Source organism: Mustela putorius, unplaced genomic scaffold (genome assembly GCF_011764305.1).
Source record: "Mustela putorius furo isolate JIRA1106 unplaced genomic scaffold, ASM1176430v1.1 tig00000813_pilon_pilon_pilon, whole genome shotgun sequence".
NCBI classification, from domain to species: domain Eukaryota; kingdom Metazoa; phylum Chordata; class Mammalia; order Carnivora; family Mustelidae; genus Mustela; species Mustela putorius.
The window spans coordinates 5,775,403-5,801,089 of NW_025421485.1; the positions used below are offsets into that span (position 1 = coordinate 5,775,403).

Below are 25,687 nucleotides of genomic sequence, written 5' to 3' on the forward strand. Positions count from 1 at the left end.
GGGGAAATCAAGCACACAAGTCCAGGTCTAAAACGTTACTACTTTTCCAAGCAGATTTATGCACATACGAGAGGGTGTCCGGTTTGTCTAGTGCCTGTCGTGTAGAGAGTTGAACCGCAATTGTGTGTTGCTGATCATTGACTGTAGTCCCAAAAAGGCCTTGTGAAAAATGTTATGCCCTGTGTAACAGCAGAGTAACGTAAAATAAAACTACATTTTATAAACCATTCACTATGGCTTTGTAACAGTTGCACACTCATTTTAAGGGGCAGATGAATTTACTACTTTATGAAGTTTATTGATAACTTCCCTTTTATCTTACGTAAACTGTAGTAATGATTTGTACCTGATTTGTGATTCACTTGTCTAGGGATGCCTGGAAATGTGTAAAATTGGACTACATGTCTTAAGAGCTAGTGTTTTACCAGAGATCAGTAGTGCGAGCCATCTCTTCCTCAGATGTAAATGATGCCTAGTTACATGTTATAGGGAATAAAGTGGAGATTTTGAAACTAGAAAAGTTAATTATATGAATATGAGTGCTTTGGCTGGTGTTAGAAGTACGTTTCAGTGCGTATTCAAGCAGAATGCCAAAATTTGAGAGTATATTGTTTAGCTTTCAAGTAATTCGGTTTTTGTAAACATTGAGTTGTACCATTAGAGAGTTTCAGATAATTTTGGTTTTATAATATTACATGGGCTGTTATACTAACCTTTCTTAAGTACTGTTCTGAGAATTTATTTTAAAGTCACAGTTTTATGTAAAGCTGTATAGCTTTATCTCCTAAAATGTGACCATGAAGAGAATTTAATGGGACTTTAAATATGGACTTCGGTCCCCAGAAATCTAAATCAGTAATACTGCTTTTTAAATAAAAATTTCAGTGAACATAGGAAGAACATTGTGAATTAGAAGAAAGAACTATTACATCTTAACAAGTACTGGTAAGTACTGTGTAATCACTGAGTTACAAAAGCAGCCTTCCTTCTTCAAGTTTTGTTTTTGTTTCTGTTTTTTTTTAAGATTTTATTTATGTATTTGAGAGAGCAAGCATGAGCAAAGGGGGAGGGAAGAGCATACTCCCTGCCGAAGAGGGAGCCCGAGGCAGGACTCCATCCCACGACTGTGGGGTCATGACCTGAGCCAGAGGCAGATGCTTAACCAGTTGAGCCACCCAGGTGCCCCCAAAGTAGACCCGCCTTCTTAAAAAGCAGATTATTCTCAGCATTTAGTCTCATTGAAATCTCTCCTTGCTTTAGGAGAACGTGGCATCTTTAAAAGGAATGCAGCCTTGTGGTATCTCCTCTGACCCTCTGATGCTGGGACTTGCCTACACTAGATGTAGAGGATATTTGTAGATCACTGCTGAAAACTGAGTAGGAGAGAAAACACCTTTTCACAGGGGAAGGGAATACGTGAGCAAAGTTTCTGGTGGAGGGAAGGTTCAAAGTCGTGTTTGTATTTGAACTTTTTAAATCACTTTCAGACCTCAGAAATGTTAAATGTTAACACCTATTTTGTAGTTTGAGCTTAATTGGCAGGGTGGTTTTTTTTTTTTTTTTAATGTCCTTTCAGTTTTAATAACAAAATAATTTGGGGGGGTTGCATTCTGACATTGACTATCCAAAATAGAAACATTTGGAATTTCTTTTCCAGCATACAGTGTGAGCTATGATTTGTTGGTTTTAGATTGGAAAAGAAAAACTTTTTCGTTGTGGGGGCAGAATTGGCCAAATATATGTAGGTATATAACTTTAAATATTGATCAGTAGAGATTGTTCCTTTGGTTTTTTAAAATCACGAAAACTCCCTAAGGGAGCTGTGTAAAAATTCTAGTAGAAGAGCAAAATAATTTGAGAAAATCAGAACTGTAATTTTTTTTTTAAAAGATTTTATTTATTTATCTGACAGAGATCACAAGTAGGCAGAGAGGCAGGCAGAGAGAGAGAGGAGGAAGCAGGCTCCCTGTGGAGCAGAGAGACTGATGTGGGGCTCGATCCCAGAACCCTGGGATCATGACCTGAGCCGAAGGCAGAGGCCCTAACCCACTGAGCCACCCAGGCACCCCAGAACTGTAATTTTTAAACACACTGATTTTTATGGAGTTGAGCCAAACATTGAAAAACATTTGAGGTCTATGACAGGCATGGACATGTGATTGTTACTGTCACATTGTGAGCTGGATTTTATTTGGACTGATTATGGGTGAGTGCCATCTAAATATATTAAAACTAACACTTAACCATACCATCATTCTTTACATAGTTCAGGAAGATTTTCACTTTAAAGTGGTGAAGGCATTTACACTGTATGTTTTCTTCTGACATGCATCTGTTGTCTTCCCTTCTCAGTTTGTATTTGATGAGCTTTGCAAGAGGTCATCATGTATGTATGCCATGTGTAGTACTATGGAATTTTGAGGACATTGCAGTTAAGTTCCAATATAAACCACAGTGAACTTTTTTGGATCCCTTCAGCGGGAGCTAAGGTAAGGGAACCCACAGTAACTGAAGACACGAAGATCATCATCATCATCATCATCGTCGTGAAATCCAATTTGAAGCAGACGTGCCATTTACTGCTTATCCACATTTTACTTGTCAGTGACTATATGCCTTCATAACTTAGGTTTTGAAGGGAGTAAGTAGTAATAAATACCCAGGGAAGAAAGCTGGAGGATTCCTCTTCACTTTAAAATTATAGCTCCTGGAGCATTTCCGTAAATGTTCCAGCCCTTTTGCCTTACAGGGAACCAGTATTGACTAAGTAGATTCCGGCACCTGGTCAAGTGCCATGCACATTGATATTTAATCCTGTCAACCGCCCTGCCAAGTGCATTTCCCCTTGACTGATGGGACATCTGATCAGAAAAAAAATGAAATTATTTGTCCAAAATTATGTGTCTTTATTAAGTGGTAGACCTAGAGTTTGAACGCAGATGCCACACCAAGTTCATTTCATGCCACTGTTCTGCTCTAGGTGCTTCGGTTTGCAGAGTGAATAAATGACAGTGTGTATCCTCCTATCATATTTGGAAGGTTGGGGATTTTTTTGTTTTTGTTTTACCTCTTCCTCAACTCCTGCCAGTCCCCTTAATCTGTCAGTTTTGCCCTTTGAGTAAAACTGAAGAAGCAGCTTGAGAAATTGTGGGATATGTTAAACCTAACTCATGGTATGGAAACATTCAGAAAGACCAACTGACTTACTGAGGGCCCAGCAACTAGCTAATGTTTGGCCTGAAAATAGAAGAACTAGATGCAAATAAGCAAATTCTCCGTAATTCTGTACTGGCTAGGTTGAAAAGGATTTTCAATGAAAATTACTCTCTTCTGGTCACTCAGATTTAGAAAATGAAGGCTTTAATGTACGTTTCTCTGATTTATTTTTTAAGGTGTGAGCCCTTTGACAATCTTCAGAAAAGTAAGGAAATAACATTCATTGCCAAGCATTATTTGTCAAATTTACAGTTTACATATGTTGTTTGTTGTGTATGCTTCCCGTTGAAGGCCCTTGAATAATCAGTCTTCGTCATTATTCGGTGAGTACAGTGGGAGGGCCATCAGGCCGTTCCAGCCCAGGCTGCCGTTCCTGCTGCTACATGTGGTCTGGGGCCAGCATATTGAGGCCTGACTTTCCCATCTCAGCAGTTTCTTAAGCATCTTAAGCATCTTAACAGATAAAACTCTGTTTCATGAGATTTGGAGGTTAGATTTTTCTCCTGATTTTTGGAGGAGAAAATTGAAGCACAGACGCCAGGCAAGGTAGTGGTGTCAGGATTTGAAATGGAGTAGCCTACTTTCAGGTTGGTGCTCAGCTGCGGCACTACCTTGCCCTTTTTGGAGTTTAAACCAATGATAGTAGATTGCTACTTATATCATGTTTTAGATGATGTCCAGGTGGTGGATCGTGGGAACTTTGTCACTGTCAAGTTTTTTTTTGTTGTTGTTTTGTTTTTTTCTTAAGGGTGGAAAATAGGGTGCCTGGTTGTCTCAGATCGTTGGACTTCTGATGTTGTGGTTTTAAATTAAAACCCACCTTGGGGCACCTGGGTGGCTCAGTGGGTTAATCCTCTGCCTTGGGCTCAGGTCACGATCCCAGGGTCCTGGGATCAAGTCCCGCATCGGACACTCTGCTCAGCAGGAAGCCTGCTTCCCTCTCACTCTCTGCCTGCCTCTCTGCCTACTTGTGACCTCTCTCTCTTTGTGTCAAATAAATAAATAAAATCTTTAAAAAAATAATAATAAATTCAAGCCCACCACTGGGTGTAAAGATTACTTTAAAAAAAAAAAAAAACTTTGGGATGCGCCGGGGTGACTCAGTTAAGCATCTGCCTTTGGCTCAGGTTGTATCCCAGGACACTGGGATCCAGCCCTAGAGTCTAGGTCCCTGCTCAGCAGGGAGTCTGCTTCTCCTTCCCTCTATTCTCCGCCTCCCAAGTCATGCTCATGCGCCTGCGCACTTGGATTCTCTCTTGAATAAATAAAATCTTTAAAAAAAATCGTTGAGGGGTGCCTGGGTGGCTCAGTGGGTTGAGCCTCTGCCTTCGGCTAAGGTCATGATCCCAGAGTCCTGGGATCGAGCCCCGCATGGGGCTCTCTGCTCAGCGGGAAGCCGGCTTCCTCCTTTCTGCCTGCCTCTCTGCCTATTTGTGATCGCTCTCTCTCAAATAAATAAATAAAATCTTAAAAAAAAAAATGGGATGCCTAGTTGGCTCATTTGGTACAGCATGTGATTTTCGATCTTGGGGTCGTGAGTTCAAGACTCATGCTGGTTATAGAGCTTACACTAAAATAATAGGATAGAAAATACATGACATGTTAATAAGGGTAATAGTTTATAAAAATCAGTTTATGTAAACAGTGGATTATGTAAAATTGATTTCAAATGAGTTTGGAAACCATGTCTTTTAGGTGATCTTACAGGGTTTTTGTTTTTTTTTTAATCCATGCCCTTGGACTATAAATTCATAATTTTCCTGTAGTGAATAATACCAGTTTTTAATAGTTGGTCCCTTCCATTTACAGTATTGTGATCATGGCAACACTTTCTACTTTAGAATGTGCTGAGCAATGAGTCCTTTGATGCCCTTTAGAAAAAAGAGGATACCCCCTCTTTTGAAAGTGATGCTTTTATTCCACATTACGTGAATGATTATGGAAAGCTTAATTCTTCTATCTTTCCTTTGTCCTCAGATACCGTTTCTGCAACATGTCACAGCCTTGGCCTGAGATTCCCAAGGAAGTACTTAGATGCTGGAAGGAGGGCGGGGTTAGCATTCACTCCACTAGCAAAGAGGCTTATCCAGGGCTTTCCTGCAATATGAATTCTAAGTGCAATCCCTTTGAAACTCCAGGTTGAGCTCTGAGTTTTAAAAAAAAGTCCAAGAGGCCTTACAATTCTAGGCCCTTCATTTCTTTTGTGTGAGCTGGAATACAGCTGTTCAGGGATATCTGGGGTTCTCACTCAAATGCTTATCAAAAGGGTTAAGTACTATAATTTGAACTAAAGGTTTAGTAATTTCCTTGCTAATTCAGACATAAAATTACATGCTCTAGGCTCATCTGTTTGAGATGCTGGGCTGTGGGAGGCTGGCTCCGTTCTCTGCTTTGCTAGGGCATTTGCTCTGCTTTTGCTTGTGATAATGTGGATAGCTGTCACTGTCACCTCGGCTATTTAGAAATGCCCTGTTGTTATTAATAGATATTTGACTATATAGACAAAAATCAGTTTTCTGGGGCGCCTGGGTGGCTCAGTGGGTTAAGCCACTGCCTTCGGTTCAGGTCATGATCAGGGTCCTGGGATCGAGCCCCACATCGGTCTCTCTGCTCAGCAGGGAGTCGGCTTCCTCCTTTCTCTCTGCCTGCCTCTCTGTCTACTTGTGATCTCTCTCTCTGTCAAACAAATAAAATCTTTGGGGAAAAAGGTCAGTTTTCTTTGACAGCCTACCATTGTTTCCTAGATGTCATTGGTGAAAATGTGAAGAGGTTTGTTTAAAGCCAACTGAAATTTAACTTAGAGGGCAACCTCTATGGCGATGTAGAAGAACTAAGGAATTAAGCTGATTCAGTGATGCTCAGGTTAACCTCACTTCTGAGTATGCATGGTTGTGTATCCTGGAAGTTGGCGTTTATTGTAAAAATAAACCTGTCATTCAGGGCGCCTGGGTGGCTCAGATGCTTAAGCGTCTGCCTTCAGCACAGGTCATGATCCCAGGATCCTGGGATCGAGTCCCACATCATGCCCCCTGCTCTCTGGGGAGCCTGCTTCTCCCCCTGCCTCCCTCCCTCCCTCTCTGTCTCATGAATAAATAATAAAATCTTAAAAATATATATGTGCCTTTCATTCAATAATACTCTCTGACTTGAAGAACTCAGACACCTGGCAGAGACTAGACCTCCTGTTTCTCATTTTCAGCCGACATCACAACGGTGTTTTTTAACCGTCTGGACTTAGTACTTCGCTCTCTTTCTCCATCCTAGACCTGAGGGTCTTCAGAGAAGGCCCTACATTTTGGCCATTTTGTCCTTGACAGATGGGTGTTCTTTCAGCTATTCTGGAACTTGATAAGAACCTTGGAGGATTCACCGCGAAGATCTCCGAAGACTTGTGTTCTCTGATTGCTGGCAACACGGCAACTTAGAGCTGGGACAATGAATGGGACCAGATTATTAACTCCTCCAAGACTTGTCTGTTCCCACAGTTGCATAATATGAAAGACAGTGTGACCTAAGTGGAAAGAGTAGCAGCCTAGAAGTCAAACGGTCTAACTAACATGTTCATTCAGCTGTTTATTCATTCACTATTGAATGCCTACTATGAGCCAAGGACTGTACTTGTCCTAGAACTTGCAACTCTGCCCCCCTCCGGTTGTAGGCTTAATCTCGCTCAGCTTCAGTTTTCTTACCAATGAAAGGTAGACACCTGTTTTGCCCATGAGCCTATATGTGTATTTCCAAGGGTAAAGGGTTGTGGAATATATGTATGTGCAACACTTACATGGGGCAGAAGCCTAATTTCAGAATTGGAAAGATCTAATAAAATGAAAACAGTCTTGTGGTTCAGAAAATCAACCACACTTTGAACAGACCTATTGCCCTAGATTTTCAAGGACGTAGACACAAAAAGAAAATGACAGTGTAACTTGGGAATGCAAAGTTAAAAAAAAAAAATTAAGCAGTAGTTTTGCTTCTAATTAGCATTCTCTGGTGGAATAAAATGGGGAGAGGTCATTGTGTTAAAATTAGAAAAATCAAGACCCAGAGAGTAGGCATATATAGAAATGCCTCCCTTTCTCAAGAGTTAACTGATAAGTGATTGATGGTGGCTCCAGGTCGTAATGATCAACTTCAGGCAGCCAGAGTACCTGGAGGGCGTGCTGAAATAGTTTTTGATTCAGTGGGTGTAGGAGAAATAACGTGCATTTGTAACAAATTCCAAAGTGGTGCTGATGCTGCTCAGGGCTTGGTAATTCTGAACCATTGCTTTAAGGAAGCTCGAACAATTATTTAACACCAGGGAAGTACAAAGTTAACAGGATTCTGGGCGGAGCAGGACACTTGAGATCTGTGCTCCCCTGAAGCTGATGAATGAGAGGGTTGTCCTTTCAGCAACTGAAATGGATTGGGTTGTATATGCAGAAGAGCACCAGAGACTGGATAATTCTGTCTCGGCCCCCAGTCATTGCCCAGGTCAACAGTGTTTTATTAAAAGTAAAAATAAAATACAGCTTTACACTTACCCTGACCAAAAAGATTTCATGATACAATGTTGAAAACTTAGTGACTTTATCCTTAAGAACACAGGTAAGGAAGCCAAGGATCTGGGTGCTGGGTGAGGCCAGAAGTCTGTATTAGGTGTTAGTGGGAGATTAGTGTTGATGGGAAATTGCCCCCAAACTTGAGGCAGAAAGCCAGGGATGTATCAGCAATGGGCAGGAGGCCTAGAAACTTGTTAGGGCATTATGTAAGCTAATGGTTCTGTGGGTCATCAGGGCCAAACTGGGGGCCCAATATTCCCGTTAGAAGTAGAGCACTTGAGTTCCTCTATATGTATTCACCAATCCTTCCTGCTTCTCTTTTTAAAAGATCTAAAAGAAGAACTAATATGTAGGCATATAGTGTTGTGTTCACATATTTCATTTGCTTCTTAAGGTGCAGGGCTATAGTAAAAGGATTAGAAAGCTCTATCAGGCTGGGCCACAGGTGTTTCCTGTAGGGGGACAGAGATCCCGAAGTGAGCTCTGCAAGTTTTGCTTAAGTTTCTAATAGAGGAAATAAGGGGGACGTTGCTCACCTGGTATGTTTCCAGTCCTGTGTTTGGCAATAGGATTTGATGATCTAAAAGGGCTGGCTTCACTTCTCAAATGTTTGGTCTGAGGGGATGTGTGTCATAAACACCTCGGACACCAAAAACCCAAAATGATGTCGCACATAGTGGCTCAGTAGATCTCCGTAAATGGAACGTGTGGAGTGTGCTAGCAGAAATGGTTTGAGTTTGGGCATGGGACATGAGTGCAGCCTGCAGAAGTGTGGAAAAGTAGGCTGATCTCCATATTATAGGATGCTGGTTAGAAGGTTTTACCACCTGCTAATAGAGGTCTCGAACTTATGCCAAATTCTTCAGGTGTTTGTTATGAAGGTGAAGTCAAATGGCTCTGGATTTCAATCTTGCGACCTTGGGTGAGTCACTACCTCATATGTAAGATAGGGATAATGCTTCAAAGGATTACTAGAGGATTAGATGCAGTAATTTATGTATCTTGCATGCAGTCAATATTTGATTGTGACATGCCAGATTTTTTCCCAGATAAACAGAACAAGGACCTGGTTTAGGCAACAGTAGGAATCTGGTAGATGTCTCCATAACATACTGTGTTTCATGCCACTATATCATTTTGCTTTAATTCTCTCTTTTTTTTTTTTCCCTAAGATTATTTATTTATTTATTTGACAGACAGAGATCCCAAGTAGGCAGAGAGGCAGGCAGCGAGAGAGGAAGGGTCCCCGCTGAGCAGAGAGCCCGATGCGGGGCTCGATCCCAGGACCCTGGGATCATGACCTGAGCCAAAGGCAGAGGCTTTAACCCACTGAGCCACCCAGGCACCCCTATTTTTAAATAATTTATTATCCTGGGGCGCCTGGGTGGCTCAGTGGGTTAAGCCGCTGCCTTCAGCTCGGGTCATGATCTCAGGGTCCTGGGATCGAGTCCCGCATCGGGCTCTCTGCTCAGTGGGGAGCCTGCTTCCTCCTCTCTCTGTCTGCCTCTCTGCCTACTTGTGATCTCTCTCTGTCAAATAAATAAATAAAATCTTTTAAAAAAAATAATTTATTATCCTTTGCTGAAGTATTTTGAAGCAAATAACAGACATTCTGTATTTTTACTACTACATAATTCAGTGTGCAGCTCTTAAAAAATAGACCGTTTTCTGTTAATAACAGCCATTTTCACACCCAACAAAATCACATTCATGCTTTGGCATCGTCCAGTCAGTTCATAGTCCTGCTTCCCCAGTTGTCTCAAAAATACGTTTCTAGTGGTTTGTTGGAATCTGGGTGCAGAAAGGGACCACATGTTGTGTTTGTTGGCAATGTTCTCTCTTAATCTAGAGCACGCCTCTTTTTTGGGGAGGGAGCATAGGTTTGCTGCAGAAGCAGGGGTAGGTTCCCTTAGAATGTCTCCCATTTTATTAAATTCAGGTTCAGCTTATATGGCAAGAAATCTTGAGCTGTACTGTGTGCCTCACTGTGGCCCATCAAGATGTGCCCTGTGCCTGTGGGTCTTTATCAGTACTGTTCCCTATGACTAGAATGTCCTTCCTTTCCCTTTCTACCTTGCAAACTCATTGGTCCTTCAAAACCTTGTTTTGTTGGAGTAAAGCTAGAGAAAACCCACTGTAAGTTATTCAAAGTGAAGAAGGTTCCTGATGATTCTGGGGAGATGTTACTTCTTAGGTAGAAATGGAATACTAATCATTTTCTCCTCAATTCTTTAGGGGTTAAACCAGAGTAAGAGAGATTACAAACCCAAATTAGGCTGCCCTCCCTAACTTTCTCTTCTTCTTCTTTTTTTTTTTTTTTTAAGTTTTATTTATTTATCTGTCAGACAGAGATCACAAGCAGGCAGAGAGGCAGGAAGAGAGAGAGAGGAAGGGAAGCAGGCTCCCTGCTGAGCAGCGAGCCTGATGTGGGACTCGATCCCAGGACCCTGGGATCATGACCTGAGCCAAGGCAGAGGCTTTAACCCACTGAGCCACCCAGGTGCTCCTAACTTTCTCTTCTTAAGAAGAATCTTAAGGGCAAATATCCCCCTACCTCTCCAGGAGCTGAGAGTTCCTAACTGTTTAAAGAGAACATTGTACCCTCTTGCGTCTCCCAAAACTCATTTTAGTTTTGTGTAAAGCACTTAACTTTGCCCTGTTACTAAGGCATCAGAGGTGACAACTGGTGAATAATTGGCCTTCCAGATGTTCTTTTTGCATATACCGTGCTGTGTGGATGTCCCTGTTACTACCAGTGTTGGACTGCACGCTCATCCTACAGTTGGCAATCAAAACCTAACTCATCTCAGCTGGGACCCAATTTTAGGAATCCTCTAAAGAGTTAACCAGTGTTTAAACGACAGAGCCCCCAGACTGGAGATCAGAGGCCTGAGCTATTATTCCTGCTATTAACTTTCTGGGGACTTTGAGAAAATCCCTAGATTTTCTCTTTCTGGAGCCTCTTTCTGGAAGTTTCAAGAAGGCTTAGGGATTCTATGAAGATGTTTTGTGAGTATTTCAGATCAAAGGCTCTGCTTTGGTCTATATAAAATGGATTTTTGCATTGTTTCTGCAAAAGATTCCTTTTGGGGAGAGAGTGCTATAGCTAAAAGTAACAACAATCCCAAAAAAAGGGGGGGCTTGAAAACATCACTGAACTAGATGGCAACCATGACCCTTTGTATATTTAAAAATCACATCCATGTCATTAACTGGAGGTTTGTTTTTTTCAGTTTTCTTTTCTTTCTTTTGTTTTTTTTATAAACATATATTTTTATGCCCAGGGTGTTTTTTCAGTTTTCTGTTTGCTTGTTTTTTAAGTACTCTCCACTCCCAACATGTGGCCAGGTGCCCCATTACCTGGATTTTTTTTTTTTTTAATAGAGAGGACAGAATCTTTTTTTTTTTTTTTCTTCAAGATTTATTTTAAAGAGAGCAGTGGGAGGGGCAGAGGAAGAATGAGAATTCTGAAGCAGATTCCTCACTGAGCACAGAGCCTGACACGGAGCTGGATCCCAAGACCATGACCTGAGCCAAAATCAGAGTCAGACACTCAACTCACTGAGCCCCGGGCGCCCCTACCTAGAATTTTTTTTTAAGTTTTTTAAAATTTATTTGAGAAAAAGAGAGATCACAATTAGGCAGAGAGGCAGGCAGAGAGAGGGGAAAGCAGTCTCCCTGCCGAGCATGGAGCCCGATGTGGGGCTCCATCCCAGGACTCTGAGATCATGACCCGAGCTGAAGGCAGAGGCTTAACCCACTGAGCCACCCATCTACCTAGAATTTTTAATGGATACCTGCTTTGAAATTATTTCTAGAATCCTGCAGACTGTAAATAAGTCAATATATAACTAAATTGTCATACTGATGAAGTATTAAGGGCTGTACATGATGCCGGAAATAAGCTAGTGTTGTAATGCAGAATGAATTTACTTATCTGGTCTACGTTGTTCTGAGTAAGCCAATAAATAAAAGGTAATGTTCCCCCACCTACCCACCCCTTCAGGTCTTAATGTTCTGGCTCTTTGGTGTGATCCGTCCCTCAGAAGCAAAGTACAGGACTGCGCAGTGACCACGTAGATCAGAATCAAGGAATTACCACACTGGAGACGCCTGGGTGACTCAGTTGGTTAAGCGTCTGCCTTTGGCTCAGGTCGTGATCCTGGGGTCCTGGGATTGAGTCCCGCATCACGCTCCCAGGAGCCTGCTTCTCCCTCTGCTTGTGCTCTCTCTCTCTGTCTCAAATAAAAATAAAATCTTAAAAACAAAAATAGAAAAGGAATTCCCACACTGGAGAGAGGCACCACTAGACCAACAGTTCTTGCTGGTTTTCATGGACAATCTGAATGGCATGAAAACAAGAGTGTTCCTTTCTGTTATCTAGATGCTACAATGGTTCTATAAGCGTAGCTCGCTGATCAAGATCCCAGACCCTGACCTCTTGGCTCCCTGCAGTGATGCCATGGTCAGATGTGTGCACTGTGCACTGCCCAACTCAGGACGCCATTCACATGGAGTGTTACCACCTTAGAGCAAGGAGTCAGCAGCACAGACCCTCAGCCCTGTGACCTCTTTCTCCTAAACCACATGTTGGGTAAAAAAATCTGCTTTTGTATAAAAAGGACAGACTCATTCCTAATCAGAATCATTCCTAATCAGAACTCGCCAAGCCTAAATTTGTTTCTCTCTTTAATAAACTTTAATTGAGCACCAACTGTGCATGGGGCTCCTCTCCTCTGCCCCTCAGCTGACCTGGTTTATGGAAAATTATTGAGTTATTTTAAAGGTGTAAAAAGCCCTCTCCTAAGATCCTGACACTTCTCCTTCAGGACCTACTTACCTCCAGCTTTGCTGCTTTCCTCTCTTGCTGCCTGATGTCTGGGTTATCTTAGTCACTCTCTACCAGCAGGCCAGCCAGGGGGAGGGGAGGGGCAGGAGGCCAGGCACACAGCTACTTCTTAGGACTTTTGGCAAGTGGGTGAGGAGATTAAATTGCTAGGCTAGGTCAAAAAATGTGGGAGTGTGCTGTGAATTGTATTGTTTACCCTCAAGCAAGAATCAACTGGAATTTTCCCAAAAGCAAAGAACAAATCATTCAAGACTGTTAACCAGTTATTTTAGTTTCTGGGAACAGATTCATGAACCAAGGTTCCTTAAATGGAGTCAGTCCCCATGCCCACTAAACACGTTTGCTCTGAATGGCGTATAGACAAGGACAGGGACTGCTTTCCCCCAACCGGGAACAGAAGCAAAGAGCTTGGGTCCATACGGCCCAGGTGACCTAGCCTCAGGGATTCTTAGAGAGCATGGAATCAGTTGAACAATGATGATTAAGTCACAAGAGCTTTACTATTAAAATTTAGAAGAAGACAGGGAGGAGTGGAAGAAAATGTAAATTTATTCTCTTCATTGCGGCTACCTGTCATTGTCATCATCCTTCTGTCCAAATGGCTTCGAAAGACCAAATATTTGCATAATGTACGGCTTTTTTGTTTCTGCTTTGATCATGCTACCACCCCAACAGATTGCTTCCGAATGCTACAGTTATTTTCCTGTATCCCTCCCAGACAACACCGGCCTCTCATTTAAACCCAATGAGGCTGGTTCTCTTAACTCCCTGTTTTATATTTTTTTTTATTTTTATTTGAGAGAGAGAGAGTACATGTGTACACGAGAGAGAGAAAGAGAGAAGCAGGCTCCCCGCTGAGCAGGGAGCCCCACATGGGCTGGATCCTAGGAGCCCTGGATCATGACCTGAGCCAAAGGCAGACGCTTAACCCACTGAGCCACCCAGGCGACCCTTAACTCCCTGTTTTAAACATGAGGTGACTCGTCCAGTTGCCAAGTGTTCAAGCCCAGACTGTGTGGCTGCAAAGTCCATACCCTCCTTTCTTAGCCATAATGAAATCGTCAAAGAACAGAGCAGAAACTAGAGGTAAAGTGTAAACAAAGGATGAGACGTAGCTCCTGGACCAGACAGCATTTGTCCTTCTGCACCTTTTGATAGGAGGGCTGCCATGGTTGAAAATGACACAGTATTTAGAAAAACCCTGGGGGGAAATACTGAATAATGTTGAAATTAATTAAATCTCCATGAAAGCTTCACTTTGGTTTGGATTAGGGGACTGGCTAATTCTCATGGACACTTTGTGTCCAGCAGAAAAATGTCTCCTAAACTCCCCTGGTTAACTGTTCTCTGCCTACTCTTTTTCAGTTACCATGGAATCTTCCAAAGGGGAAAAGTACTGAAAAATGGTCCAGGAGACCTGGAATCTACATCAGTATCTTAAGTTGGCCACTGAAGTGTAGTTAAGGTTTTTTTTTTTAAGATTTTATTTATTTATTTATTTGGCACAAAGAGAAATCACAACTAGGCAGAGAGGCAGGCAGAGAGAGAGGGGGGAAGGAGGCTCCCTGCTGAGTAGAGATCCTGAGATCCTGAGGCGGGGGCTCGATCCCAGGACCCTGAGACCATGACCCAGGGTGAAGGCAGAGGCTTAACCCACTGAGCCACCCAGGCGCCCCAAGGGTCGTTAAGTTTTTGATGGCCAGAAATACGTTCTAGGCAAGAGGAATTCCAGAAGAAAAGGCAAAGGGGAGGAGACGTCCCAACCCCCACCCCGGTGTTCCATGGAGGTCTGTGTAACAAATAATCACAAACTGGGTGGCTCAAAACAACAGAAATTTATTCTCTCACAGTCCAGTTGGCCAGAGTCCAAAATCAAGGTGTTGGCAGAGCCATTTTCCCCTCTGAAGGCTCTAGAAGAGAATCCTTCCCTGCCCCTTCCTGGCCTCTGGTAGTTATGGGCAACACTTGACATTCTTGGTGTGGGGCTGCATCACTCCAACTCTTTTTTTTTTTTTTTTTTTTAAAGTAAGCTCTGCTCAATATGGGGCTCAAACTCATGACTCAAGAACCGCATGTTCCGCTCTGAGCCAGCCAGGTCCCCCTACTCCCAACTCTGCCTCTCCATCATCATATGGTGTGTGTGTCTGTGTGTGTGTGTGGCTTCTCTTTCACATGAGCTCTAGTCATGGGACTTGGGGCCCACCTAATCCAGCATGACCTCATCTCAGCTTGATTACATCTGCAAAGATGTTCTTTTCAAATAAGGTCACATTTGTAAATTCTGGGGGTTAGGACTTGAACATATCTTTTTGGGAGGACACAGTACTACCCACTACAAGCATTAAATTACTTAATTTGTTTGATTAAAATGGGGAAATTGAGACATCTGGCTATATGTCAGATAACTTATTCATTATTTAATAAACACCATTGACTTCCTTATGCATAGCAGTGTTACTTGCTATGGAAGGCAGCAGGGTCCCTCCCTTTGGAGCTTTTGCTCTGATGGAGAAAAGTGAGATACTGTCAGTAGACAACAAGGCAGTTAAAAACAAATGGACAATAAGGGCACCTGGGTGGCTCAGTCGATTAAGTCCCCAACAGTTCAGCTCAGGTTTTGATCTCAAGGTCATGAGTTCAAGTCTCATGTTGGGCCATTGCTGGACCTGGAGCCTACTTAAAAAAAAGAAAAAAACAAATGGATGATGAAAGCAGCAAGAAACAGGCCACGAGGAGAAGACATTTAGCCAGCCCAACCTAGTTAAGTTGGGGTGTCGGTAGGGAGCAAGCGGAGGCAAGAAAGTCCCATCAGAAGCTATGAGAGCAGTGCAGAGGGGAGGTGGTGAGGCATCACACTGGACAATTTCCTTGAAAACCAATTAAGCAAATTAACTCATGCTTCTCTACAGAATGAACTATTTAGAAAGAGTTTATGAAACCTAAAGAGTAAAACAGTGTTACTGGGACACTGGGGGTACCTGGCTGGCTCAGTTAGAAGAACATGGGACTCTTGATCTCAGGGTCATGAGTTCGAGATTACTGCAAAAAAAAAAAAAAAAGGTCAATGTAACTAGACGCAGCATGGTATCCTGAGTTGGACTGGGAAACACAGAAAGATTATGAGTAGCCAAACTGTGTGATCCAATTAGGCTTGCTAGGTCCTTGAAGGGGGTAATGGAGAGTGATTTGGGTATGGAATTTTCTTTTGGGGTGATTAAAATATTCTGGAACCAGATAGTGGTGAAGGTGGGACAAACACTATGAATGTACTGTCACTAATGGTAAATTTTGTTATGTGTTTTATCACTGTTTTGAAAGGCCACAAAAAGACACAATATCTTAAAAGTTATGAAATCTGTCATTAACTTTTTAGTTTTGACAAATACTATGATTATGTTAGATGTGAACATTAGGGGAGGCTGGGTGATAAGTGTGTGGGAACTGTGTATGAACTTTGCTACTTTTCTGTAAATCTAAAATTATTCCAAAATGAAAATTCTATTTTAAAAAAATATGAAAAAAATGCATGTGTCCAGGTTTTTTTTTTTTTTTAAGGTATCACATTGTGTGTGTTTCTGTTTCTATGCACCTTTCATCTTCTGAAATAGAAGTCCTTTTGAGGGCAAATGTACAATGTGGGTCTTTTTGGTATAATTTTTCCCCCAGTTTTACTGAGGTATAATTGACAAATAAAAATTGTGTATATTTAAGATGTACAATGTGATAATTTGATATACCTATACATACATTGTGAAATAATTTACACCATCAAGCTATTTAACACGTCTGCTACCTCGCACAGTTACCATTTGTATGTGTATAGTAAGAACACTTACTCTCAGCAAATTTCAAGTATAGAATACAGTATCATTAACTATAGTCACCATACAGTACATTAGATCCCCAGAACTATTTTATTCTTAAAATACTAGTAGAATTGCCAGAGTTTAAACATTCAACAAATGGAGTTCTGCTAAAAAGTGCTAAATAGAACGGGCTTTCAGTGAGGGTCACTAGCCACTGTAGAATCTGAGGAAAATCAATGGCCTCCTCTCTGGGGCCTGTCAAACTAATGACTTGTGGCCACTTTAGACCTGAGGTCATTTCAAACCAGCACAAGTTTTTTTTTTTTTTTTTTTTCTCTTTATCCAGTCTACTGTCTGTGTTTAGTTATTCATATAGCTTAATTACGCTGAGATCTCAAGGGTGAAAGAAAGGATTGAAGAACAAAAAGAACCAACCCAGCTTCCTATTTTCTACGGCATACAATATACAGGAGGTGTGATTTCTCTGCTCACCATGTCCAGAGAGTGGCTGCAAAGAATCCTGTGATAAAGATGCCTGATAAGAAAAAGTCATTAAGGGGCACCTGGGTGGCTCAGTGGGTTAAGCCTCTGCCTTTGGCTCAGGTCATGATCCCAGGGTCCTGGAATCAAGTCCCACATTGGACTCTGCTCAGTGGGGAGCCTGCTTCCCTTCCTCTCTCTCTGCCTGCCTCTCTGCCTACTTGTGATCTCTGTCTGTCAAATAAATAAATAAAATCTTTTAAAAAAATGAAAGAAAAGACATTAAAAAAGTGTGTGTGTGTGTGTGTGTGTGTGTGAGAGAGAGAGAGAGAGAAACAGTTACTAAAATTTTATAAGTGAATCTCCTTGAAATAATATTTTCAATGAAATGGCTGGGTTCCTTTTCTCTTTGAACTTGGGGGGGGGTATTATTCAATTTTCAACTAGGCCTGGTTATTTCCTTTCCCAGTTAAAAAATTTGCAAAAGAGTCATCTGTTGATTGGCGAGGACCCTCACATATTATGCTTTGCCCCACGCATGATTTATTTTTCACTTTTCTTTCTGAAAGAATCTGAAATAGGTTACCATTTCTGACCTAAGATCTCAGAAACTAGAGTTCTTGGTCAATGATTTTGTAGATAGTTGTATTTCAGCAGTGGAGTTTGTTATTGGATGGAGATTTATGAATGGGCTCATGTTTCTTTTTTTTTTTTAATATTTTATTTATTTATTTGACAGAGATCACAAGTAGGCAGAGAGGCAGGCAGAGAGAGAAAGGAGGAAGCAGGGTCCCTGCTGAGCAGAGAGCCCGATGGGGGACTTGATCCCAGGACCCTGAGATCATGACCTGAGCCGAAGGCAGCGGCTTAACCCACTGAGCCACCCAGGCGCCCATAGGCTCATGTTTCTTGAAGTGCTAACTTCACACAGACTTGTTCACTGGCAAAACAAAAACAAAAAACAAAACCAAAAAACAACAACATACAGATGCAGCAATAATCTGCACTTTAGAAATGGAGGGAGAAAGGCACTATTCATCTAGAAGTCGTGGCAGGACTAGAATAGGACAGAGAGCGGCTACGAAGAGAAAGAGAGCTAGGATGACAGGAAAAAAGCCCAAACTCAGCCAGAACCAAAGAGCTATTTCTCTGATCAGTTATACCATCTTATCAATACTTGTACAGATCTGGTAGTTAACTCTGCAACCATATGTGGTGATAGGTGTTTAATCATTGTAAATATTTTACTCTTTGTAATTTACTCTTTAGTTCACTTATAATAAGTATATAAATGATAAAAAATTCATTTTTTAGCATGAGATTGGTGAATCCCAAGAATCTTTTAATTACCTTTATTGAATCCTAAATTAAAAGAACCACTTCTGGTGTTAAGAAGAGGATCCTAGGGGGCGCCTGGGTGGCTCAATGGGTTGAGCCTCTGTCTTGAGCTCAGGTCATGATCTCAGGGTCCTGGGATCTAGCCTCACATCAAGCTCTCTGCTCAGTGGGGAGCCTGCTTCTCCCCCTCTCTCTCTCTGCCTCCTTGTGATCTCTGTCTGTCAAATAAATAAAATCTTCAAAAGAAAAAAAAAAAAGAGGAACCTAGGATCTAGCCAACCCGCTCATGTATTATTATTATTTTTTTTAAGGAGGTGGTATGCCCAACATGGGACTTGAACTCCTGACCCTGAGATCAAGAGTTGCACGCCCTACGGACTGAGCCAAGCAGGTGTCCCTGGCTGGTTTTTGTTTGTTTGTTTGTTTGTTTGTTTGTTTAAGCAGATGATAGTGGCTGTGTAACAGATTACTTCTAACATAGTAGTTTAAGACAGCATTTATTCTCTCCTACAGTTTTTGAGAGGAATCAGGGAATGGTTTTGGGTCCCCAGAGGTTGCTGCCAAGTTGTTCCGTTGGGGAACTAATGTCACCTAGAAGCTTGCCTAGGGCTAGAGAATTCACTTCCAAGCTCACTCATGTAGTCTTCTGTAAGTCTCAGTATTTGCTGGCTGTGGGATGGTGATCTCCATTCCTGTGGGCCTCTCTGGAGGCTTCCTGAATGTTCCACTGAGTGACCTGTGAAAGCAAGCAAGCAAGAGAGCGCCACAGATGGAAAAAGTAGTCTCTTAAAGTCTTGGAAGTGAAATATGATCACCTCTGCTCTATGCTATTGGTCCAATGTGTTAGGAGACTGACTATACGAGAGTGCAAATATCAAGAAGCAGGGATCATTGAGGGGGGTTGTGTGGGAGCTGGTGACCACCGTGGTTACCAAATCTCTCAGATATTTATATCCTATTTGGTAAACTTAAAAGAACAACCTCTAATAATTTCAATTTTAAATGTACTTACATTATACATTATGCTGCAAATTTCATTCTGATCAGTTCTTTTGGCGATAATGTTTGAAGATCACTGGACTAGTAGTTCTTCTATCCAGTGTGTCCCTCTTCTGTTCCTCTTGTCCTTTCTCTCTCCCACGTGGTGTTAATTTATCTTAAAGATAGGGACTGCTGATAAATGAAAAGACAAATCTCAAATTGGAAATCCTAATCTGAGTATGTATTTGTAAATGGGAGAGACTGCTTCATATTGGACTATCCTTGAAAATCTAGGACTTCTGGATATAAATAAGAAAATGGATCAAGAACATTACTTTTAAATAAACAGCATTTATTGGGTCTTCTGGCTGGCTCACTGGGTGGAGTATGTGACTCTAGGTCTCAGGGCCATGAGTTCAAGCCCCACGTTGAGCATGGAGCCTTCTTTAAAAAAATTAAAAATGGCATTTATTAAACAGCTAAGTGCCTCCTATGAGCAAGACACCTTAGGGCTGTGAAAGACACCAAATGAATATAATCTAGGATCTACTAAAGTTACAAGCTACAGAGTATGGTGCCTGGATGTTCGGGAGATGATATTCTAATTGTGTTTTAAAATTGTATACAATGGTCACATTTTTATGGGATACAATTGATACAGTTTTAAAATCTTCTTACTTTTTTTAGGTAGGCTCCACACCCAAGCTTGGAGCCCAAAGCAGAGCTTGAACTCACAACCCTGAGATGAAGATCTGAGCTGAGGGGAAGGGATTAAAAAAAAAAAAAAAGATGAAATCAGAGAGGGAGACAGACCATAAGATACCTTTTTTTTTTTTTTAAAGATTTTATTTATCAGAGAGAGGGAAGAGGGTGAGAGAGCATGGCGGGGGAGGGGCAGAGGGAGAGGGAGAAGCGAACTTCGTCCTGAGCAGGGAGTTCAATGTGGGGCTCTATCTCAGGACCCCGAGATCATGATCCAAGCTGAAGGCAGACACTTAACCCACACAGCCACTCAGGCACCCCTCATGAGACTCTTAATCATACCTCAAATTGAGGGTTGCTGGAGAGTATGTGGGTGGAGGGATGGGGTAACTGGGTGATACGCCCTCCTTAATGCCCATGGTATAATGCGCACTGGGTGTTACATGCAACTGCCGAATAACTGAATTCTACCTCTGAAACTAATACACTGTATGTTAGTTAGTTGAAATTATAAAAAAAAGTTTCTACAAAAAACCCCCCAAAACAACAACAACAAAACTGGGCTGAGATCAAGAGCCAGTCACCCTAAGGAATACAATTTTTTTTAAAGCTGTGTGCAATTTACAGAGATGAAATCTGCTTACGTTTCCATTAGGTAAGCCACGTGTTTATATTTAATGAAGGCATAGCTCAGATGAACGTACCAGGTTCACTTAAGCCAAAAACGCAAAGCCAGTAACTATGGGTAACAACTGTTGGAAAGATGCTGAGATTTTACTGAGGCAAACCACAATAAACCTGTTTAAACTAGTTTGTGTATTTTATCAGGAACTAGCCTCGAAAGTTCACCGAGCAAGGCTACATCCTATTCCTAACAATTTACCACTTCATAGTGGAGACAAAGCTGTTGCACTCACTTTTAAGTGGAAAATCTGCTATGTCCTACTTGTATAAATCTTAGTTGAACCAAAAGAGCAATAAGCATCCAACGCTGTTAGAATGTTTTCTTCAGTACTATAAACACTCTCAACTACACGAGCTAAAATTATGGAAAGGACTGCAAAACAAAACACAAACTGCTTTGGGAAATCTCCAGTCGAAGCTACACGAAGCAAGCAGAACTTTGTAAAAAGCCGGCCGAAGAGTCTGGCTCCCGCGCTCACCGGATGAGCAGTTAGGGCTGGGGTTCTGGAATCTTCGTTGCGTTTGCAGACCCCCTGCCTACAGCGGGGCCGACAAGAAAACGCGCGTGCAGACAGTTCGCGAGCATTTCCCTCCGCCGAGCCCGGCTCGCTACGACGGACGCCGCCGGTGGCCGCACGCTGGGCGCGGACAGCCGGGCGGGACTCTCCACTTGGGTCCGGGAGGCTGGCGCGTGCACGGGCTTCTCCGGGGTCAGGCGCAGGGCCTCGGCTGTCCTGCGTCCCAAGAGCTTCGAGGCTGGGTCGTTCCCCGGAGCACAACGGGCCAGGCGCCCCTCCCCGTCCGCCCTCGGGCGCAAGGTGGTAGGATAACGGGGATCCTAACCAGAAGGAGGACCCAGACCACGGAGGCGGGAGGACGCGCCTGTGAGGGCCTACTCCCGAGCTCCCGCCTCCTTCGTGGCGGTCACCCGGGGACACACGCGAGGCCACGATGGGTCGAGTCAGGACGTTCCGGGCCGCGTCCGAGCAGACGCCGGCCGCACCCAGACGGGCGGTGAGGGGGCGGGGCGCCGGCACGGGGCGGGGCGAGCGAGGGGCTCCCGGCATGCCGCGCGGCGCCCGGCTTCCGGCTGTGGGCGGTGTGGGGGTCGGCGGCGGCCGGAAGCTGGCTGAGCCGCCTTCTCGGAGCGCCCCCTGCACTTCCGGGGGCCTAGAGTCGGGCTCTAGAGTCTTCCGGTAGGCGGCGCGGGAGGAGAAAGGCTTGAGGGGCAGGGCCGGGCGGTTCCCCTTCTCTCCCAATGTGAGCAGTGTCCCGAGCCCCCGTCAGGCGAAAGGCTGCCTAGAGAGGTGGAGCCGGTAGCCGGGCCGGGAACATGAGGCAGTGTCTCCTCTTCTTGACCAGCGTGGTTCCTTTCGTGCTGGCGCCACGACCTCCGGGCGATTCCCCGGAGCGACTCGGTAAAGACCCGGGAGAGTTGGCTTAGGGCCGGCCGGGCGCCTGGAGCGCGCTGCTTTCGGGGAAGAGCGGGGGAGCAGAACTTTCAGGTGTTTAGGGGCGGGGTATTGGACGGTGGCGCGTCCCAAAGTTTTCGGTGCAGAAAGGGGGTGTGGCTGTCGGAGTTAGGGAAGGCCGGGAGAAGGGCTTGTCCTTCTGAATGGGAGAGGGATACGGGCAGGGCCCCCCGGTGGCGACTGAGGGCCTGGGACGGGTCCGCCTCCAGAGTTGGTGTTCGGGGAGTGTGTTTTGGAAAGCGGTAAGGGGGGGTGTGTGGTCCAGGTCCCTGCCCTACCAAGGTGTTCTGCCAAAGCCGGGACTTGGTGTGTGTGGGGGTGGGGGGCTGCGGATAGGAAGGGCCCAAAGCTCACAGCTCCTTCTGGCTCTGCAAGGAGCGAACTAGAATTTCTGCTGTAGGAGGTTCTTTATGTAGTAATCTGGTTGGAAGGCGGTGACTGGAGAACTCATCTTGGACTTGGGTTTTGCGACCTTTGTAAGCGTGTTAACTTAAATTGCAATTTATGGGGGTGCTGGGAGGGGGCGCTTGAACCTACCAGGCCAACTCTTTTGATACTGCTTGAATGGCTTCCTTGCCATTTTAAACAAAAAAATTACCGGGATGACCAGTTTGAACAGTTTTGAGCCCAGGAAGTAGAGGGTTCTTAGATTTTCTTTCTTTTTAATTTTTTTTTCAACTGACACTTTTAAAAAAAATTTAAATTCACTTTAGTGAACATATACGTTATTGCTAGTTTCAGGGGTAGAATTTAGTGATTCATCCGTTGCGCATAACACCCAGTGCTGGTTATGTCAAGTGCCCTCCTTAATGCCCATCACCCAATTATGCCCCCCCTTACTTAGATTTTCCGAAGAGATTGGATTTTAGGATGGACATACATTAGAAGATGTGCAATTTGTGTAAGCTTACGAAGTCTTAAGATTCTTTGCCTTACGGAAGTTGACATATAAGACAGTTTAGTAATTAAGAACGAATCACAGTATATTTTCCCAGTGTTCAGAGTTGATTTTTTACGGTTGTATTGGTCTCCAGATCCCACCATGATTCTGTGCGTCGTGGTGTGTTGGTTGAGACACCATGTGGGTTTTCTTTGTAGCTAATTAAAACTGTCACATTAGTTTACCTGGCAGCTTTTTAATTTAATGGACAGAAATGGTAAGTGACTGAGGGTATTAAAGCTGTTGAGTGTTCTCACCTGAACAACTGCTTTGTGGTTCTCTCAAACTGAAATGGATTACAGGTGACGAGTGTAACGAAAGGCGAGGGAGCTTGTTAGGAAGGGCTGAGATGTGAGAAGTCAGTACATACTGAAGGGAAATTTTGAGGTAGTGATGGTCAGGGTGGGGATCGAGTAAGGATCTACTTCATAAGAATATATGTTAATACAAACAAACGTACTTTGAGATACTAAAATTATATTTTTACTGTAGCACAGCTGTATCATTTTTATCATCATGCTCTTGTTCACAGGTGGAAAAATAGGTAGCAGGAATCCTAAGGAAGCACATAGTATAGAGGAAAACCTTACTTTCTAGATGAATCCTCCACAACATAGAGGTTTTTTTTTTTGTTTTGTTTTGTTTTTTTGGCTGTGTTTTTAATTTGCAAAGTGCTGACCACAAGTGCCAGAAGAAAGCATAGACTTACCATGTGTTCACGTAATGTTAGAAGAGACTAGCTCTTCTAACCTGAACCTAGCCTGGGAAGGTTATCAAAGGCTCCCTGAAGGAGGCGGAACTCAAGGCCAGACTTTAAGCTTAGGTAGGTGAAGAGGGAAAATAAGTGCACTCCCGGTGGGGGCACTTAGATATTGTAGTGTTGAAATAAACCTTGTAGATCGTGTTTTAGTTTTTAAAATAAAACAATAGGAAAAGAGTCTCAGAAAGGTGTACTGAGTTGTCATATTCTCACAGTGATAAATATATGCCTTATGAGTAATTTTTTCTTTTGAAGAGTGACTGTGTGTGTGTTTTTTAAATTTTTTTTTTTTAAGATTTTTATTTATTTATTTGACAGACAGACATCACAGTAGGCAGAGAGGCAGGCAGAGAGAGGAGGAAGCAGGCAGGCTCCCTGCTGAGCAGAGAGCCCGACGTGGGGCTCGATTCCAGGACCCCGAGACCTCATGACCCGAGCCGAAGGCAGAGGCTTAACCCTCTGAGCCACCCAGGCGCCCCGACTGTGTGTGTGTTTAATGGCTCCAGATGTGAATAGTTGCTTAACTTAACCTTACCATTATTTAGATGGTCAAGATCAAAAAAGAGTTTTATAGTTAAAGAGCATAGTTTATTATAGCCTACTGGTCTTAAAATGTTATTATAATTTCAGTATTAGATTTTTTAAAAGTAAACATTACCCACCATGTGGAGCTCAAACTCACAACCTTGAGATCAAGAGATGCATGCTGTACCAGCTGAGCCAGCAAGGTGCCCCTCAGTACAAAATATTGATTAGGGATTTGATAACTTTTTAAAAAAGATTTTACTTATTTATTTGAGAGACAGAACAAGAACAGGTGTAGGTGCAGAGGGAAAGAGAGAAGTAGGTTCGCTGCTGAGCAGGGAGCCTGCAGTGGGTGGTGGGGGGGACTCAATCCCAGGACCCCGAGATCATGACCTGAGCTGAAGGCAGATGCTTAACTGACTGAGCCACCCACGCCCTCCCCCGGCCATGGATTTGACAACATTTTTCTGAAGGATAGAAATATATACTAGAATCCTGGCTTCTGGAGTACTCCTCAGGACACCAAGATGATTTCAATTGAACTGTTATGAATTGCATAATTCAGGAAAGTTATGAGTCATGTGAACTTAGTCATGATGATATCTTCTTGAAGTTGCAGCTGGGATGTATAAGTCTCACTCTGATTTCAAAAGTGTTTTCCCTTTGTGTTACTTTTAATAAAAGAGGATGTTGTGGGCGGAGGGAAAAAATATAGGTCACAGATGAGGGATGAAGGTTTGAAACTTACATTTTGAAACTTACCTTGAGGTTATTGGTGTGGGGATTCTCCACATTGCAGTGCTTGTTTTTCATTATTGACAGCCCCATTTTGCTCAATATTTTGACATCTGGCTTCCTCTTTTGATGTTAATTTTGCTTACAGGCTGCATTCTTTTGAAACTGAAACACTTAACCACCCTGACTGTTCCAAGGGAGATTTCATGCCAGTCTGCTTGGAACTAGTCAAAGAGAAGACTCTAGTTCTAGAATAGAATGAAGAGTTAAGCAGAGAGCCATGGTGGAGACATTGGGAGAAATTCTATAACTTTTACAGAGTTTGGAGAATATTAAGTGTCAAGTGTCATTGAGGCCAAGTGTCATTGATTTTTGGGTTTTGTACCATTTTTGTATTTGTGAGGGATGGTGTTTTCAGTTGAAAGTATAATTTAAAGAAAGTCTGAAAAAGATTGATAGAGGAAAGGAGGGACTAGAATGGGAAGTGGGTTTTACTGAGGTAGGGAAGTGAAATCAAGTGCTCTTTCATATATCCTTTAACTTAGCCCTGAAATCAACCAAGGGCATTGGTATCTACCTGCCCATACCGCTTCTTTCTCTCCTTTTTCTTTTAACCTGAGTTGTAGGCCTTGACATGTCCCATCTGCTGCCCTGGTTT

At 43.0% G+C, this 25,687-nt stretch overlaps 1 protein-coding gene and 1 long non-coding RNA gene across 4 annotated transcripts in view; one reads left to right on the top strand and one right to left on the bottom strand.

Annotated features, from left to right (window-relative positions):
* Positions 1-18,711: 18,711 nt before the first annotated feature.
* On the bottom strand, positions 18,712-25,257 carry LOC106005190. Of its 3 annotated transcripts, none has more exons than XR_001178390.2 (3): positions 25,057-25,257; positions 19,243-19,403; positions 18,712-18,966 (listed from the first exon to the last, which is right to left on the bottom strand). It is a non-coding gene; the product is annotated as an uncharacterized LOC106005190 (long non-coding RNA). The 3 variants fall into 3 exon arrangements; XR_001178392.2 differs by lacking the exon at positions 25,057-25,257 and adding an exon at positions 21,077-21,634; XR_001178391.2 differs by lacking the exon at positions 25,057-25,257 and adding an exon at positions 20,831-21,634.
* ADAM17 (ADAM metallopeptidase domain 17) overlaps positions 21,800-25,687 on the top strand; it is a 53,070-nt gene continuing 49,182 nt past the window's right edge. Inside the window, exon 1 of the mRNA XM_045084897.1 lies at positions 21,800-22,015. Coding sequence (XP_044940832.1) covers positions 21,931-22,015 — 85 coding nt within the window. The 5' untranslated portion in view covers positions 21,800-21,930. The remainder of the gene's footprint in view (positions 22,016-25,687) is intronic.